Source organism: Urocitellus parryii, chromosome 4, assembly GCF_045843805.1.
Source record: "Urocitellus parryii isolate mUroPar1 chromosome 4, mUroPar1.hap1, whole genome shotgun sequence".
Taxonomy (NCBI): Eukaryota; Metazoa; Chordata; class Mammalia; order Rodentia; family Sciuridae; genus Urocitellus; species Urocitellus parryii.
The window spans coordinates 104,488,819-104,500,427 of NC_135534.1; the positions used below are offsets into that span (position 1 = coordinate 104,488,819).

Sequence of the window (11,609 nt, forward strand, 5' to 3'; positions counted from 1 at the left end):
GCTCCAGATTTTATTGTTGGCAATAAATGGTTGTTTTCTTTGAAATAACAGGATTACTTCATTCATTTTCAAGAACACATCTGTCATATACTCAAGTTCCAATAACTTTAGTGTATCTTTTAGTTGTTTTCTTAAATAAAAATGACGTTTCATGAAAAAGGAGGCTAATTCAGTTCCTAACTCAGTACCCAAAGTGCTTTTTCTTGGGATAGCCATTGTGCTTTGGCATGTAGCATTTATCACATAGAATATAAAAAGGTGTGTATTTAAGTGTTGAAATTTAATAAAATTAGTATTTTTATGTGGCTTCATCAAGGATATCCTTAAGGGGCTGGGGATGTGGCTCAAGCGGTAGCGCGCTCGCCTGCCATGCATGTGGCCCGGGTTCGATCCTCAGTACCACATACCAACAATGATGTTGTGTCCGCTGAGAACTAAAAAATAAATATTAAAAAAAAAAATTCTAAAAAAAAAAAAGTAAAATAAAAAAAGATATCCTTAAAGAAAACTGAATTTACCTGAAGCTTGCAAGCATCTGGCAGTAATAAAGACAATGGTGAGTGACTGAGTCAGTGATTCATGTTTAAATAAAAGAGTATTATTACAAATGAATTCTTCATTTTAACAAATATTATTAAATTCTAATGTAATACATTTTATATGAAAATTGAAAAAAGTTTTTATAAATTTTATAAAATATCGCTGGGCACAGTGACACACATCTGTAATCTTCAGTTATTCAGGAATCTTATGTGGGAGGAATACAATTTGAGGCAAACTTCAGCAACTTATTGAACCCCTGTCTGAAAATAAAATAAAATTTAAAAAGGACTGGGGAGGTAATTCAGTGGTAAAGTGTCCCTGGGTTTGTCCCCAGTACTAAACAAAACGGGGGAAAAAAAGCCTGAGGCGGGCGTACCTGGGGATATAGCTTGGTGGTAGAGGGTCCCTGGGTTCAATCCCCACTACTATCAATAAATACATTTTAAAAATATATTATTGCCAAATAAAATAAGAGTGTAATTGTTTTTTTCTGGCTTTGCAGAGAACTTTGAAATTTTATAGCAATGGTTTATTAGCTATTAATGGGATTATGTAGATTATTGCAAACAGAGCTAAAGATAGCTAGTCATAGCATAATAGAAGAACTGAGAAAGAAAAAATTGTGAGGCCAAATTATACTCTAAACTTACTGTAGGAAATACAAGAATACAAAAGCATATATTCTATTAGTCATTAGTGATGATACAATTACGCCTCAGGAAAACTTGGTTGTTCATCCATGAAAGAATGAAAATGAAAAAGGCATATAACTTTTAGCAGTTGTATGAAACAAGTTTTAGCTTTGTGGACCATACCCCTCAAAGTGTTTTGGGAACCATGGACTACATTTTGGAAACTGCTGTTCCATACCTATGGCTGCAGCTACTGTCTGTATGCTAGAGACTCTCATCTCTCTCAGACTATACTACTGAACTTTAGATTTGTATATCTGCTTCCTGATGAATGACCTGGAGTGCTTTCTTGCTCATTGGCCTATGCACATGCTTTTTGTTTTGTCCAGATTTTCCTTGTTCCCTTTGTTCACCTGGCACACTACTAGATTAAGACCTTGGGAAGCCAGGTACGCTGGCACATAATCCTAGCTCTTCAGGAAGCTGAGGCTGGAGGATTGCAGATTCGAGGCCAGCCTTAGTGATACCTTGTTTCAAAATTTAAAAATGGCTAAGGATGTAGCTAGTGGTGAATTAAACCCCTAGGTTTAATTCCTAGTACTAGAAACAAACAAAAATATGAGCTTCTTGGGGGCAGGAATTAGACTTATTTATATACCCAGGTTTTAGACTTTTATACTTACGCTGCTTAGTAGATGTTGAATTAAGTCAAAACAAAGAAGAATTCATAATCACCTTCTACAAATTCAGGGAATATACCCTTTGGATATATATGCAGCCAACCCATGTATAATTAACTCCCCCAACAGTTTTGTTTTGTTTTTTTTTCCTTTTGCCTTGCCTTCAGTGTGGTTTATTCAGAAAGGAAGGCCTTTGGGCTGAGGACTCAACAGATCTTAATTCTTAGCTCTGTCTCTTAGTTTTGAAAGTATTTCATAGGACACTGAGTATCTGCTTCTCTCAGTTAATGGCAAGCTGATTTTCCATCATTTGCTGGAAAAAATATATTAATATATTTTAATTTCTCTAAAGACAGATGTTATTTTATTTTATTTTTGATACTGGAGATTGAACCCAGGGGTTCTTTACCACTGAGCCACATCCCTAGTCCCTTTATTTTTTGAAACAGGATCTCACTGAGTGGCTTAGGGCCTTGATAAATTGCTGAGACTGGTCTCTTATTTGCTATTCTCCTGCCTCAGCCTCCCAAACCACTGGGATTACAGGTGCATGACACCATGCCTGGCTGATGATAGGTGTTATATTAACTCATTTAATCTGTGTCACAGTTCAGTAAATTGTAGACTGTTTTATTCTCTCTCATTTTATACTTCAGGAAAATGAGGTATAGAAAGCCTTACTTGGTAAAGGTTGCACAGAGTAATAGGGCAGGGATTTGTTTGGTTCCAGAGGCTGTGCTCTTTACCTAGCTTAGCATCTCTCAAATTTATTTATTTATTTATTTATTTATTTTTAAATATTTATTTTTAAATTGTAGTTGGAGACAATACCTTTATTTTGTTTATTTATTTTTATGTGGTGCTGAGGATCGAACCCAGGGCCTCGTACATGCTAGGTGAGCACTCTGCCGCTGAGCCACAACCCCAGCCCCAGCATCCCTCAAATTTAAATGTCACTTTTTTCATTAGCTTATGTTAATGGCACATGCCTAAATGCTCATTATGATCACAGCTTTATTTATAATTGTGAAATTGAAAATTACTTAAGGGCCAGATATGGTGGTACATACCTGTAATGCCAGATATTTGGGAGGCTGAGATGGGAGGATTTTAAGTTTGAGGTCAGGCTGGGCAACTTAACAAGACCCTGTCTCAAGATAAAAGATAAGAGGAACTGGGGAGATAGCTCAGTGGTAGAGTACCTTGGGTTCAATCTCCAGTACCACACATACACACACAAAAAAAAAAAAAAAAAAGAAAAAGAAAGAAAAAGGTAGATCTGTATGTTAAACAGTCATTAAAAATCACATTTATGACTGGACTTGGTGGTTCATACCTATAATCCCAGTGACTTGGGAGGCTGAGGCAGAAGGATAGCAAGTTCAGGGCCAGCCTCAACAATTTAGGAAGGCCTTAAGCAACTTAGTGAGATCCTGTCTCAAAATAAAAAAGATAAAGGGCTGGGGATGTGACTCAGTTCGTAAGTAGCCCTGGGTTCAATCCCTAGTACCACCACCCTCCAAAAAACCCCACATTTATGAAAAATACTTATTAATATAGAAAAGTAAGATGTTGAAAATAAAATACACAATGGAATATTATTCAGTAATAAAAGAAATAAAATTATGGCATTTGTGGGTAAATGGATGGAGTTAAAGAATATCATGCTAAGTGAAGTTAGCCAATCCCCAAAAAACCAAAGGCCAAATGTTTTCTCTGATAAGTGGATGCTAATTCCTAATGGGTGGGGGAGGGGAATGGCATGAGTGGAGGAACTTTGAGGCAAAGGGAGTAGGAAAGATGGTGGAATGAGACAGACATCTTTACCCTAGGTACATGTATGATTGCACAAATGGTGTGACCCTACTTTGTGTATCACAAGAGATGTGAAAAATTGTGCTCTGTTTGTGTACAATGAATTGAAGAACATTCTACTGTCATGTATAACTGATTAGAACAAATAAATAAATATTATGTGCATATGTTACATATACATAAACGAGTATGCAAATGTTTGTTTTCAAAGTCTGGAAAGAAGTATAATAGTGATTCTTTATGAGTAGTATGATTGTGAGAAATTGAGTTTTTAAAAAACAATAACGTTTGTGGGCTACTTGCCATGTGCTGGGCATCCTATTAAATTCTTTATGTGTGTTTTCTCAGTTAACTCATTAATCCTATGATGTAGGTACTCTTCATCTTTCAGATGAAGAAACTGAGACCTAGAAAGATTAAGTAACTTGTTTAAGGTGATGCAACCAGTATGTAAAAATGCTGAGAACACTACATTAGATTTTTTCTGTTTATTTTTTTTTAATTTTTTTATTTGTTTTAATTAGTTATACATGACAGTAGAAGGCATTTATTCACTTATGGGATATAATTTCTCATTTTTCTGAGTGTACATGTTGTTGAATCACATTGGTCATGCAGTCGCATATATACATAAACTAATAATGTGTGTTTCTTTCTGTTATCCTTCCTATCCCCATATCTCCTCCCCTTCCCACCTTTCCTTTCCCTTTACCTAATCTAAGATAATGCTATTTTCTCTAGTGCCCCCTGCCCCGCCCCACCTTATTGTGATTTAGCATCTGTATTAGGGAAAACATTTGGCCTTTGTTTTTTGGGATTGGTTTATTTCGCACAGAGTGACGTTCTCCAACTCCATCCATTTACTGGCAAATGCCATAATCTCACTTCATTCTTCATTAAAGCTGATATATTCCATTATATATATGAGATCACATTTTTTTTATCCATTTATCTATTAATGGACACCTAGGTTGGTTCCATAGTTTAGCTGTTGTGAATTGAGCTGCTGTAAACATTGACATGGCTGCATTACTGTAGTATGCTGATTTTAAGTCCTTTGGGTATAAACCAAGGAGTGGGAGAGCTGGGTCAAATGGTGTTACATTCCAAGTTTTCTGAGGTATCTTCATACTGCTTTCCATAGTGGTTGTACCAATTTGCAGTCCCACCAGCAATGTGTGAGTGTACCTTTTCCCCAACATCCTCGCCAATGTTTATTGTTGCCTGTATTCTTGATGATTGCCATTCTGACAGGAGTGAGATGAAATCTTGATTTGCATTTCTCTAATTGCTAGAGATGTTGAACACTTATTCATACGTTTGTTGGTCGATTGTGTTTCTTCTGTGAAGTGTCCCTTTTCTGTTTTATATTGTCTAAACTTTTAATAATTTGCCTGGCTTACATGATCAAGATCAAAGTTAATTTTTAAATTTATGCAAGCATATTGGAAACTATAATAAGCCAGGATTATACAGTCTGATGAATAGTACACGTCTGATGAATAATAATGAATTTATTCATTTGAACCATTTGTACCTTAAACTAACTGCAAAATAACAGAAGTATGGGACTTGAAAGAAATTAGATCAAGAATTTAAAAAGTTAAACATAACCAGTGGTTTCTGTTCTCTAAAGAATTTTTTTCAAACTGTCTACTATGGGGAATGATTTATTTGTTATGATGGGTTGCAGCTAGTATACTTTAATGAAGTGAAATCTGGTGCTTATGTTATAGGGTAGTCAGCATATTGATAAGGCTGAGTATTTTTGTAACTATATTCAAGAACCCCTTAAGTATTTTTGTTGTGGTTTTTAGTAGTTCCCTTTGTCTTGTTGGATTCCAGTGAAGTAAATGTGGCCAAATACTCAAAGGAAAAGATTTTTGTGTGTGTAAATATGTGTATTGTCTCCATCAGTCTATGAGGATTTTTCATATATATGAAACCCAGAGTGTAATATTCACTTTTAGGATTAGAATGATCAACTGTTTCAGTTTATCCAGTACTGCAGGATTTCCTAGGATGTGGGACTTTCTGTGCTAAAACTAAGGCAGTGATTACTCAGAAGTGAAGAGCCCATCATGGAACAGAGCTAGCAAAAGAATTTCCTTCTATTACACTGTGTTGTGGTAAGTTTTACAGCGGAAAGCATGGATTACCCAGGTTAACAAATAGAATGATACAAAATATTCTCTATTTCATAGATACTGGGACATATTTGTATGTGCATATGTATGCTTTACACACACATTCACTCACTTATTCACTTTTACATTAAGTCTACTCTCAGCAGACAAGGCCTATTCATCTTTATAACAGATATGAGTTAAGTGAACATTTCTCTCTTATTCTCCATGTAGTATCCCAAAATTAACTTTCCAGCAGAGGAAGAATTCTATAGAGAACAGAATGTGTGGTAAGTTGGGTCAAAAGCAAGAATATGTGAGAAGGGACCTCAGAAAGTTAATTGCTCCCTTTTAATTATGTAAAGTTACTAAAAAATGAGAGGGGATCAATTTGTTTCTGTCACTAAAGAAAAGTGGTAAGGGCTGGGGTTGTGTTCAGCGGTAGAGAGCTCACCTCTCACGTGCAAGGCCCTGGGTTTGATCCTCAGCACCAAATAAAAATAAATAAATAAAATAAAGGTATTTTGTTCAACTACAACTAAAAAAAAATAAATATTAAAAAAAAAGAAGTGGTAAACATTTCTCTTTAGATGTAACTCTTCTCAAGCTGTCCTTTTTTTTTTTTTTCATCTTTTTAAAATCCAGTGAAAATAAGTTAAACATTTTGTATCATTCTATTTGTTAACCTGGGTAATCCATGCTTTCCGCTGTAAAACTTACCACAATACAGTGTAATAGAAGGAAATTCTTTTGCTGGCTCTGTTCCATGATGGGCTCTTCACTTCTGAGTAATCACTGCCTTAGTTTTAACACAGAAAGTCCCACATCCTAGGAAATCCTGCAGTACTGGATAAACTGAAACAGTTGATCATTCTAATCCTAAAGGTGAATATTACACTCTGGGGATGGGAATTGGGGTAGGAGGATATGGATGAAAATGAAAAGTCCTGAGATACAAAGAGAACATATTTTTCTTTGGAAGAATGTTTATTATAGCTAAGAAAATGCAGAAGTCAGTAAGTCAGTATTGATGTGTTTGATTGCTGTGCTTCAGATGATATGTTTGGTTCTACATCCTTCATGTAAAAAACAAATTGGGAAATAAGAGGAATGCTATAAAGATTTTAAGCCTCCTTGAACACAGAATGTCCTGCCTTTAGTGGAGGGTTTTGGATCTAAGAGGTATTCTTTCCTGCTCAAGGAAATTTTTTTTTTTTAGCAAGTGAAGATGTGAATATATTTATTTCCAAATATAGGACCTTTATGCAATTGCAGACCTTTCTGTACACCATTTGTCCATATCTATAATGAATATTAAGTGTGAAATGCTCTGTAGCATACCTGGCAGACCACTGTTGGGTTTTCCTTTTGCCTTGGTGGCAAACTAATCTTTTCTCCCTCAGTCTTGTTCTTGATTTCTTATCTTACAGAGAGGTATGGGAAATGGAACTGGATAGACTCAAGAATCAGGATGGTGAAATAAATCGGAACATTATGGAAGAGACAGAGCGGGCCTGGAAGGCAGAGGTGAGAGGGGCTAATATCTTGAAAGCCTTGGTTTTGGTCTTTCAGATGGTACATACTTTTGGTATAATATCAGAAGAGCCAGTGGGCGCTTGTTTTAACTATCTAGGGGTATTTTTGTATGAAAAATTAATGAAGTGTATGTATATGTGTGCATGTGTGATTTCTTTAGATCTTATCACTAGAAAGCCGGAAAGAGTTGCTCGTATTGAAATTAGAAGAAGCAGAAAAAGAAGCAGAACTGCACCTTACTTACCTCAAGTAAGTACCTTCCCATTCTAAGGTTTAGTGGCTCTGTAGTTTGTTTGTTTTAGTTTTTTAAAACTCTAAGCCAGCAAATCTGGCACTTATTCTTTCTTCACAGGGATGTGAAGCCATCTCAGTGCAGTAGTAATTAATCAGTGATTTCTCTCCTGTATTCTAAACTCCTGCACTGTTTAAATTCTTCCCTCTACAGTTTCATAGCTTTGTACTTTTTATTTCATTGTTTCCATTTGAATAAATAGAATCTATTAAGCTGTCAAAGCATAACAAAGGTCTTAGGAGATTTATTTCTTATATGGTCATTTCTCTTCTTTATGCCATGGAATTTGGATGCCTCTTGTGACATTTTAAGGTAGACAAGAATCCCCTTTGTGGTTGATCCTCTTTTCCAAATCTTTGGCTTAAAATTTGATGGAGTTAGATTTTCAGGCTCTCATACCTTCTCTCATACCTTTCTCTCAAGGTTCATTACCCAACTACTATTTTTCTATCTTGGAGATTTAAAATTTGATTCTGTAAATTCCTCTTGTTTCTTGAAAGATCAACTCCCCCAACACTGGAGACAGTTCGTTCCAAGCAGGAGTGGGAAACTAGACTAAATGGAGTTCGGATAATGAAAAAGAATGTTCGGGTAAGTGGTAGTGGGCGATCATTTGATCAGCGTTAATTTATGTTTCAAATACTTCTGGTAGTAGGGAGTTTTTTTTTTTTTTTTTTTTTTGTGCTGGGGATTGAGCCGAGGGCCTTGTGCATGCTATGCAGGCACTCTACCAACCAAACTACATTCCTGGCCCAGGAGGTAGCCTTTTTTGTGTAGCCACTGGGGCCTGTCTCACCACTTCCTGTTTTCCTGTTAATTAAAGGTGTGCTTTTTGCAGAGACTCACTCATCTCCGAAGTAAAGTATGATGTTTTCTTCTCCTTTCATCTAGGACCAGTTTAACAGTCATATCCAGCTAGTGAGGAATGGAGCCAAGCTGAGCAGCCTTCCTCAAATCCCTACCCCAACTTTGCCTCCACCCCCATCAGAGGTAAGAGAATCTTTGAAGGGGTCTACATTTCTGTGTTGGTGGCAGAGTCAGAGTCTTCTGCTTCTTTTTATGAAGATATTGGGACCATCCCTATTTAGTGTAAGGGTTGTTCATTGATTTCTATTTCAGTTTCCTAAACTTTCTTCCATTCTCTTGTCCTTTGCATCTTCCCATTTGCAGACAGACTTCATGCTTCAAGTATTTCAACCCAGTCCCTCTCTGGCTCCTCGGATGCCCTTCTCCATTGGGCAGGTCACAATGCCCATGGTTATGCCCAGTGCAGATCCCCGTTCCTTGTCTTTCCCAATCCTGAACCCCACCCTTTCCCAGTCTAACCAGCCTTCCCCACCCCTTCCTGGCTCCCATGGGAGAAATAGCCCTGGCTTGGGTTCCCTTGTTGGCCCTCATGGTCCACACATGCCCCCTGCCGCCTCCATCCCGCCTCCCCCAGGCTTGGGCGGTGTTAAGGCTTCTACTGAAACTCCCCGGCCCCAACCAGTAGACAAACTGGAGAAGATCTTGGAGAAGCTGCTGACTCGGTTCCCACAGTGCAATAAGTAAGTATCTTAAAGGATTAGTTAAAACATCTTTGTCAGAGAAATGCTTATGGTTTGTAATAGGGGAGGTTTCAGGGGTGTAGCATAGAATCTCTCTCCCTCTCCTTCAACATTTGTCTTTCTTAGGGCCCAGATGACCAACATTCTTCAGCAAATCAAGACAGCACGTACCACCATGGCAGGCTTGACCATGGAGGAACTGATCCAGTTGGTAGCTGCACGACTGGCCGAACATGAGAGGGTGGCAGCAAGTACTCAGGTGAGAAAAGCTGCCTGGAAAGAGCTGAGGCCTCCTGAGAGGTTGGAGAAGAGACAGACTTTAAAGATTCTGGGTGGGAAGAAGCATTACAGCCAGAGTATCTTGTCTGTTTTCTTGCTTTGCTGAACTTGGAAGTAAATGATTTCTTTTTTGCTATATGTACTGTTAATCACTCTTCCTTACCCTGAAATTATTTCTACCCACAGCCACTTGGTCGGATCCGGGCCTTGTACCCTGCTCCGCTGGCCCAAATCAGTACCCCAATGTTCTTGCCTTCTGCCCAAGTTTCATATCCTGGAAGGTCTTCACATGTGAGACTCTTTTTCTTTTAACACTTGGATATAGAGAAGCTGAGGGTAAGAAGTGGGTGGATTTATGGGTGGAGTGTAGGAGGAAACCAACATCTTGTCAGCTGTTTTGTTTATAGTCTACTGGGAACATGGGAATACTTGAAGCAAGATCTGTATTTGTACTTTTATTTCTTTTGGCATCAAATCATGGGCATAAAAGGAAAGGTGATCCAAAGATTCTTTACTTTGTGGCATGCAATCTCTGTCCTCCAGGCTCCGGCTACCTGTAAGCTGTGTCTGATGTGCCAGAAACTTGTCCAGCCCAGTGAGCTGCATCCAATGGCATGTACCCATGTGTTGCACAAGGAGGTGAGTACCACATACTTTCTTTACTTTCTACTGTTTGTTTTCTGACAGCTGAGAAAATTTTTCTTGGATATTTTACTGGATTGATGCTCACTGTTAATGTCTAATCATAAGGTTTTCAGTAAATTGTAGCTTAAACATCAGCAGAATTCAGAATACTGCATCTGGGGTCTCCCAGCTTCTTTTTATCTAATTTCCTTTAGGGCACTGGGTAAGTAGTTCGTACTAAGCCACTGATAAGTCACTTTCTTAGAAAATTGACTGTAAGAGGCAATCCTACGTATCTAACCATCATTTCAAATATAGTGTTATCAAGAGACTGCTTAGATGAGAGGAATAAGGAACACAAATATGCAGTTAGTAGCTTCATTAACAGAGTAGCTTGAAGGACTGCCTATGAGAGATTACCTTCACTGACTGCCGAGTCATTTCCGTTTTCTTACATTACCAGGCAGAGGTAAATCTTTTAGCAGCAGGGATGATTTCTTCTTAACTATTTTGTTTTGCTTTTCCAAGAGGTAGAAACTGGATTGACAGCTAAATTCTTGATAAGAAAAAGTCCTGAATAAGGTGATGGGTATTTCTGAGGGTGATGTGTTAGATGAAAGCTTATCACAGATCAAATAGATCATAAGAAGTAGCAACTTAACAAAAAGCAACTTCATGAGTGCCCTTAATAGCCGAGTTCCTGGTCCTTGTAAAAAGGACAGGTTCATCTGCTCTGAAGATTCTTTTGAGAGTAAGAGCCATTGAAATAGCCTGTTTAGTCTCCCACAGAAAGAACTTTTTTGACTTAAATCTTGTTGAACTTTAATGGCACTCTTTATTCCCTTCTCAGATAAATCTGAGATGTGTCTCTCTTTCTTTCCAGTGTATCAAATTCTGGGCCCAGACCAACACAAATGACACTTGTCCCTTTTGTCCAACTCTTAAATGATGGACCTGACTGGGGAGGAAGAAGAGGAAAACTGATGTGAACAGGAAGCGCGGGTTCAAGATTTCTAAAACTCTATATTTATACAGTGACATATACTCATGCCATGTACATTTTTATTATATAGGTAATGTGTGTATAGAAAGTCTGTATTCAAATGTTCGTAAATGAAAGTATGTATATTATGCAGAAACAGTTCAATCCCCCTCATCTTGCAATTCTTTTGGGGGTTACAGATTATAGGGAAGATGATGTTTAATTTGGCCTTGAAATGTGATATCCTTGCCTGGGGCTGTTATCAAATACATCTAGGAAGCTGCTGTTGCTCTGAGGCCATCCTGCTTTGGTTTGGCTCAGCCTGTAATTCATTTCCTTAAGGCTCATGTATGCAGATTTGAAGCCTGGTGCTCACCTGCTGTCCAACCAGATGCCTTGCTTACTGAGAGCCTTTGCAAGCCTCAGTGTTGTTCTAGTCCCTCCACTTCAAATGAGTGAAATGAGACTCTCTGATTGAGGTAAAAAAATGTAACCCTAATAGTTCGACTCTTCATTGAATATTTTACTGTGTTAATGCTCATTATTTATACAT

At 37.7% G+C, this 11,609-nt stretch overlaps 1 protein-coding gene across 3 annotated transcripts in view; it reads left to right on the forward strand.

The window, feature by feature from the left end:
* Rnf214 (ring finger protein 214) overlaps window positions 1–11,566 on the forward strand; it is a 33,280-nt gene extending 21,714 nt beyond the window's left edge. For 2 of the 3 annotated variants that reach the window (XM_026396353.2, XM_026396355.2), the window contains exons 7-15: window positions 7,227–7,323; window positions 7,493–7,581; window positions 8,125–8,215; window positions 8,516–8,614; window positions 8,795–9,171; window positions 9,298–9,430; window positions 9,637–9,741; window positions 9,994–10,089; window positions 10,958–11,566. In XM_026396353.2, the coding sequence (XP_026252138.1) occupies window positions 7,227–7,323; window positions 7,493–7,581; window positions 8,125–8,215; window positions 8,516–8,614; window positions 8,795–9,171; window positions 9,298–9,430; window positions 9,637–9,741; window positions 9,994–10,089; window positions 10,958–11,023 (1,153 nt within the window). In that variant the 3' untranslated portion in view covers window positions 11,024–11,566. Of the gene's footprint in view, window positions 1–7,226; window positions 7,324–7,492; window positions 7,582–8,124; window positions 8,216–8,515; window positions 8,615–8,794; window positions 9,172–9,297; window positions 9,431–9,636; window positions 9,742–9,993; window positions 10,090–10,957 lie in introns of those variants that run through there. The other variant, XR_003301508.2, reaches the window with a different exon arrangement.
* The last annotated feature ends 43 nt before the right edge of the window (window positions 11,567–11,609 follow it).